Source organism: Suricata suricatta, chromosome 1, assembly GCF_006229205.1.
Source record: "Suricata suricatta isolate VVHF042 chromosome 1, meerkat_22Aug2017_6uvM2_HiC, whole genome shotgun sequence".
Lineage (NCBI taxonomy): Eukaryota > Metazoa > Chordata > Mammalia > Carnivora > Herpestidae > Suricata > Suricata suricatta.
In genome coordinates this window covers 38,813,856-38,821,347 of record NC_043700.1, presented here as the reverse complement: position 1 = coordinate 38,821,347, position 7,492 = coordinate 38,813,856, and the positions used below count along the sequence as shown (strand labels likewise).

The 7,492-nt window shown below is 37.7% G+C and overlaps 1 protein-coding gene across 3 annotated transcripts in view; it reads right to left on the bottom strand.

Annotated features, from left to right (window-relative positions):
• Positions 1–937: 937 nt before the first annotated feature.
• The window catches only part of PSD3 (pleckstrin and Sec7 domain containing 3), a 442,746-nt gene continuing 436,191 nt past the window's right edge, over positions 938–7,492 (bottom strand). For all 3 annotated transcript variants that reach the window (XM_029936893.1, XM_029936887.1, XM_029936888.1), the window contains exon 13: positions 938–3,178. In XM_029936893.1, coding sequence (XP_029792753.1) covers positions 2,963–3,178 — 216 coding nt within the window. In that variant the 3' untranslated portion in view covers positions 938–2,962. The remainder of the gene's footprint in view (positions 3,179–7,492) is intronic.

The window sequence follows — 7,492 nt, the reverse complement described above, 5'->3', positions numbered from 1 at the left end:
GGCTATGGTCTGGCAATAAAATAAGGATCCTCCATGCTAGTAATTAAGTTTTGATTGCTAACAAGGGATTTCTGATACCTCCTTTGAAAGTCAACATGTGAGGTGGGGGAATAAACCCTAAACACTCCAAGGTTTTATACATGGGCCACTTCTATGGTCAATTTTGCAACAAGACTATCACCAAGGTGTTTTGATGACTATCAATATTTTCTATATAAAAAATAATATTAAGTGTATTTATGTGAAGGAGAATAATGATTTATCACATGGAGAGAAATCCCAAGGCTCCTGGTGCTAAGGTATGGGTAAGGAGTGGGGATGGGAAGAGGAGGAGTACCTTTAGAAGGTAAGGAGGAGGAGAGGTCCCCTGTACTGTGAACTAGGAAGCAAGCTTGGAATAGCTGTGAAAAGAAATGTCTTCAGTTTCTTCTGACTTGACACTACAGAGAAGAAAACATCACAAAGGAAAATGTGGTTGGCTATGGGCAAGATTCTTAGAATCTAGTCAAATCAAGGGCCATTCCTCCTATTATTGGGTAAACTCTTGGTCTGCTAGGTGCACTGCCAACAGACAGAGCAGAGGTATTCTCAACCTATCCCAGGCAGATGGGCAACACCATGCAATCTGGGATCTTGGCTCACAGAAAAATCTTTTGCAGTTATTTTTAAAAGAGAAACTGTGCAAACACAGTATACTGTAGCTTCAAAGTGTTCTTATCATCCATTTATCTATTATCATATCCAGAAATTCCTGTAGCTAACATTAGTGAGTTGTATAATAGGAATAATGCTGTAATGGTGCTGATTCTAACTGAGCATTTTAGAACTACTCTAAATGTCAGAAATACTGTACCATTTCATGTCTATTATATACTGTAAGTAAAATACATAGAGACATTCTATATACAAAGACACAGTCACACTGTTGACAAACACATTCAAGCCAATCAGGGATGTTTATTTTTCTTTAGTTATTGAAGCTCAGAGATGACATGGCTAGGTATTTTTCTCTTGCTTGGTTTTATGTAGAAAACAAACAAGACTAATTATTCAGATTCAAGGAAAAAAGATGATTCTTTTGTGCAAATGTTGATTTGGTCAGAGGCTACAAAAATGAATCAGGTGCATAGGGCCATGTTGGTAATTACCTTGTCTTTCAGTATTGACATAAAAATTTAGTCATTACCTTTACATAAACAAGATAGTGGGTTAGAGTAAGTTTTTCAAAGGTGTAGCAAAATATTTCTCACAAAGTAAGCAACTACAACCTTAGAGCAGGGTTTCTCTTTTTTGGGCACTAGCAAATATGGGCATTTATATAGATAAAGTAAATGTTGATAAATGATATTATAATTAAATGCTGGTACATCAGAACAATATACTACTAGAAACCACATGGTTTAATAGCAGATTTTCTCTAAATCACGGGAACCAAGCTATTGCTGCAGAGTCCCTGATTCTTTGGTCATAGTACTTTTAACTAATAAACTGATTAGAGCTAGAGCAAATATGTGTGGGAGGTAAAAGAGTATTCAAAATGATTCCATTAGTTCTGAAGTCATGGAGATTATAGTTTTAAGGATCACAACCTTTCAAGCTTTAAAAATCAGAAGGTTCTAACTCAGAGAGGGCTCAATTTTCACTTTTTCTTCCTGTACAATAGAATGTGCTGTCACTCTAAATTTCAAAGGGACCAGCACTGAAACAAATTCGTGACTATAACTATTCTGAGTAGATAGAAAATACTGATTTAAAATTAGGTACTTATTTTTAGGAGAAAGTTCAGTAGCAGCAGAGTGAACTGGCTATCAAAGAGACCGAGGTAAGTATAATCTAACTCTGCATATGCAACCGGTAGATTCAATTTTCCAGCCACAATTCATTTAGACATTTTTACTTTCAGATTTATTTTAAAAAATCAATATTCATTGCATTGCTGAACAACTCAGTTACTGTTTCCTCTTACCTTGTTTTGTTTAAAAAAAAAGAACAAAAGGGGTTCCATTTTCAATATTATTTTGTTAGGAAGATCCCAATATTTTTATAACTAGGAGACAACACCATGCTTATATATAAGAACCTAATTCTGAAGGGCAGGGTATTGATGGACAGAGATGATTATGGATTCCTAGCCTAGACCCTGTGGGAGGTAACAATTTCATGCACACCATCCACATGCCTAGTGCTGGAGCTCCCCAAGAGTCGATTACTGCCACTATCCTTTAGAAACAAAATGACCTTGGTGTCATTTTCCTACAGCATTCAATGGCAAAAAGATTCCATTTCCTTTTTCCTTCTTTGGCTAAAATGAAGTCATCATTTCAAGGAAGCTAATGCACTTACTTAGTTCTCCAGTCCTCCCATCTTCACACCCCCTTTCCCTGCTTCCAGCAGGGTCAGAACTCAACAGTAAGTGTAAAGGTATGCAGGTACATCTTGGGCCATCTTGCTTCCCAGAATTGTAATTCTTAATTGAATTTCTTCCAGTGCTCAATTCCACCTCTGTGACTAAGTAATATTTCACACATAAAGATTTATATTAACTCTGGCTAGAATTTACTCAACTACCAAGTTTGTCCAGTTAAATGTTTCACAAAGATTTAAATTTTTTAACCTTAAAAAAGTGTAATAGCTGATTTGAGAATACATAAAACAACTGAGCAGAGTGCAAACAAGAAAAAAGAAAAGAAAAAGTGACACATAATTCATTCTGAAATCACAATCCCCTCCCCCTCACAAAAAAAGGTGCATTAGTCATCAAGTAGCAAAAAATCATCAAAGCAAAGTAATCAAGAGCAGAGAGACAATCAGTACAGAAACTAACAAAACTATACAATAGAAAAGGTTACTAATGCACCATTTAGTCACAGACTTTTTAAAAATATATTCACGGGTTTACCAGAAAGATCTTGAAAAATTCTATTTTGCTCCATGACCAGTACCTCCTGGTCACAGATGGATTCTAAGTAACTTTTTGCTTAATGCTTGGTGTTTCAGGTCGGTGATCTTTCCTCTCTGACACATTACGCTTCACCTTGGCTGTGACTGGAGATGAATCTGGGTTCAGTGAAGGACTTGAATGTGACTTCTTCAGTCCTGCAGCCTCAATTTCATTGTTACTCAGGAGCTCCTTGCCTCCTTCTTTTAGAATGCTGACATAAATTTCATAACGGGTTTTCTGGAGGGAAAGTCAAATAGTAGTAATCAGTACACTATTCACAAAAGAATGGAGAAATCATGCTTCCTGAACACTCAGGCAGAAGAATGGTATAAGCTGTAGGAGTTATAATTTCTGGTTTTGGGGGAGTGGATGGTTCCTATGGCTCAGTGGTAGAGTCACTTAAGCTTCCCTCACATGACCTAGGCCTTCACTACAGCTTAGCTTGGATACGGTTGTTTACTCTCTTTCCTATTCCCTGTAATTCTACAAAGACTCCACTTGAGGAATCTGTCAATGGTGAATCTGGTCTCTGGTTTCCTACATGAGAACAACACTTTGTAGAAGCTACTCTGGGATCCCCGTCATTGCTTTTATGTTAGGATCACTAATTTCTCAGAGCACTATGGTTTCTCACTAAACTTCAAATTACTTTCTGATGCTTTTCTCAATTGTACAATTTTTTTTCATTATCAACTATTTCTTGAGTATCTATTATTGAGTATCCTTGATTCTCCTAACTCTGTGGATCCTTGTCTAAAAATAACTGGAAAAAAAAAAAACACTGCCGAGATCTTTTTCTCTAACCGTTATTGGTCCTTTTTTTGGTTTGTTTTTATCTGGGCCTATAAACTATATAGTATACTATGTACTATATATATGTATGTAAGCAAATTACAGACAGTTCTCAGATTCTTGATTTGATGGATTCTAGTCAAAATAAGCCTTTCACCATACTACTTTGACACATGCAGGATTTATAAGAAAGTCTAAAGTATTTTAGTTCTTTAAAAATTAAAAAAAAATGTTTGTTTATTTTTGAGAGCATGAGTGGAGGAGGGGCAGAGAGAGAGGGAGACACAGAATCTGAAGCAGGCTCCAGGCTCCCACCTGTCAGCACAGAGGCTGATGTAGGGCCTAAACTCATAAGCTGTCAGATCATGACCTGAGCTGAAGTCAGATGCTTAATGGACTGAGACACGCAGGCACTCCTAAAGTGTTCTATTTCTAAACAAGATGACATGTCAATTATAAACTGTCCCAACAAATTCAGGCAAATTCTGTTATGATTGTAAGTCTCTTAAGGGGTTTCCTGGTCACATTGAGATATTGTAGATCTTACTTTTAAGTAAATAATTATCAAGTTGAAGCTATTGAGGTCACTCTTTTAAGGTATTTTGTTCAAGAGTGGGAAAGAGCTGCTAGTAATTCAGCTTGCTCTGGGTTTGGTCAGTATCTATGTGGGGATGCCAACCTTTGGTTGATGGTGATGACGTTTATATGAACTGCTCACATGCTAACTTCAGATCAGTAATACAATAATCATATAAAATTGGTACATTATTATCCCTGTTTTTTATTGCCATAATTGAACTTTTATTTTTTTATAATAGTTTATTGTCAAATTGGTTTCCATATAACAGCCAGTGCTTCTCCCCACAAGTGCCCCACTCCATGACCGTCACCCATCCCCCCTCCCCTCCCCCTTCAGCTCTCAGTTTGTTCTCAGTATTCAATAGTCTCTCATGATTTGTGTCCCTCTCTCTCTCTAACTCTCTTTCCCCCTTCCCCTCCCTATGGTCCTCTGTTAGGTTTCTCCTATTAGACCTATGAGTGCAAACATATGGTATCTGTCCTTCTCCACCTGACTAATTTCACTAAGCATGACACCCTCGAGGTCCATCCACTTTGCTACAAATGGCCAGATTTCATTCTTTCTCATTGCCGTGTAGTACTCCATTGTGTGTATATACCACATCTTGATCCATTCATCAGGTGGTGGACATCCCTGTTTTATAATAAAGGAGATAGAGGCAGAGAAGTCTAAATTCAGAGTTTTCAAAGAAGTAAACTGGGATTTGATGTCAAGAAATCTGACTCCAGAACCTATTGTCTTAAGATATATTTCCTCCCTGGATATGAATATGTGTATGTATATATATATAGATAATATATTTAGGATGACTACTCTGACAAACACTGTTGGTTTAATCAATCTAAAGGCATTTTCAACCTCTATGACTCCTATGTTCCTCCTACTACAAAAGTTATTCCCACTATAAAACATGAATGCTTTTGCAGCCCCTTGTGCAGCTAAGAAGGGTCATGTGATAGTCTTGCCAATGAGATGTAATGAGAAGTCTATTGGGAGCTTCTGGGAAAGTGATTTGGCTTTCTCATAAATGGGCCAGGCTTTAGAGGAAAAGCTGCTGGTGTAAGCTCCCTTTTCTAGCTCTTCCTTGACATGAGTGTGATTGCTATAACTGCACCCTGTGAATTGGGGCAGCAGGCATGAAGACAAAAGGACCACATGCTAGCTTGATGGAAAATGGAAAGAAAGACCCTGGGTTCTTGATGATACAGTCAGCTGGATCCAAATCCAAGATTCCCTACCACCTCTGAATTTCTTGTTAAGTATGAATAATAAATATCCTTAGGGTTCAAGACACTAAGACATTGTCAAATGCAGCTAAAAGCATTACAGACATACATTCTAATCTTAAATAAAGTAACAGAGTGAATGAATAAAATACTAAGCTTATCTCAGAAAGCTACAAAAAGGCTTACTAAGGGCATTTGCTAAGAAAAATGTCATCCGTATTACACATCAGTCTGCATCAGTGAATTCAGGGGATTGAACCAGACAATATCTAAAGGGCATACTAGTTCTAACGTTCTATTTATTCTAAAAATTTATTATTTTAATCTTTCTCTAAACCGCTTGCTGGCAAGATTAAAATACAGGAAAGTACTCCCAGTATGACTAACTTTTAGTAAATGATTTAAAGGCAGTTTAAAAATAGATTCAGAAAACCAGTAGAAGGCATATTATTTCATAAAACTGGGACATTTACTTAAAAAATTATTTTTAACATTTATTTTTGAGAGACAAAGTGAGATAGAACATGAATGGGGGAGGGGTAAGGGGGAAACACAGAATCCAAAGTAGGCTCCAGACTCTGAGCTGTCAGCACAGAGCCTGATGCGTATCTTGAACCTATGGACTGTGAGATCATGACCTGAGATGAAGTCAGATGCTTAACTGACGCCCCAATTTCATGAAGCTGGGCATTTATACACTAAAAGGGGGTATGAAAAACAAAGTTTTGAGATGACTTGAAAGGGGACAAAAGGAGAAAAGGTGATAAGACCAATTTTCTACTATTCTTTCAAGGAACTGATACTACTGGGAAAATTCACCTGAAAAATACATGAAAGAAAAACTATTTCAAACACTCAATAAATTGTCCCAATAAATTACATCAATGTGTGAGTCAACAAATAAAAGGGATAGCTCTGATGAAAAACAAAGACAAAGCAAAAGCTAAGGATCAAAGAGGATCGGAAAATAAGTGTTCTGTTGTTAAGAGAAATACGGAAAAGAAAACTGATGTCTATTTATAAACATGCAAATGATTGTGCTTGGTTTTGGGTTAATGGATTTATAGGGACAGAAGATACTAAACCCAGTGATGGCAGTTTTGCTTTTTAGCATTCTCTAACACCAAACCAAATTGTCTTCAAAATATTTTAGAAAACGTCTTTCATTTTAAAACTATTCATGGGTACTGGTTTCAGCCATATTCTTCTGAAATTACAGATTCATCAAATATGTAAATCTCTATCTAGATAGAGGCTCGGGCTAACAAAAAAGATGGTCTCTGAGTAAAGAAACACAGATCTGCATGAAGTTCTAAAGAGCAATGAAAACGAATGTAACTTTAACAGTCTCAGGGAGGAGTTAAGATGGCAGAGAAGTAGGGGACCCTGGGTGTTCCTTTCCTCAAAGACAGTTGTATTTGTATACAAGATAACTTGTAACACTCAGGAAAAGGATCTGCAGACTGGAAGAAGGATCTCCACGGTTGAGGGAGGCAGTGTGGCAGATGAGAGGTATGTGGAAGTGAATTCAGGGAAAGAAAACGGTGGGGCTGCAAAGGGGGTAGGAATCCCTTCCCTGGAGAGACCAAAGGAAGAGGAAATGAAAGGGCTGAGAGACTGTGGTGTTGGGTTTGCACAAGAGGAAAACCTCTCTGGACCACAGACTGGGGAGCAAGAAATACTGACTGTTGCAGGTTTATTTGCAAACAGCATCTAGAGTGCAAACTCATAGATTTTGGAAGTACACGACTTCCTCTGGAACAGAACTGTGGTACATGTGCCTGGTGAGAAGGCAGCTGGTCCTGGAGTGCTTAGTGTGGTGTAGGGATCTATGAACACCCTGGGAGACAACATTCACCTTCTGGAACACTTCTCGAAGACAGCATGTTGTCTCTCCAAATCCAAAAGACCCTGTAGGCCCAAGCACAAGGCCTTTCATTGGCAGGGGACAGA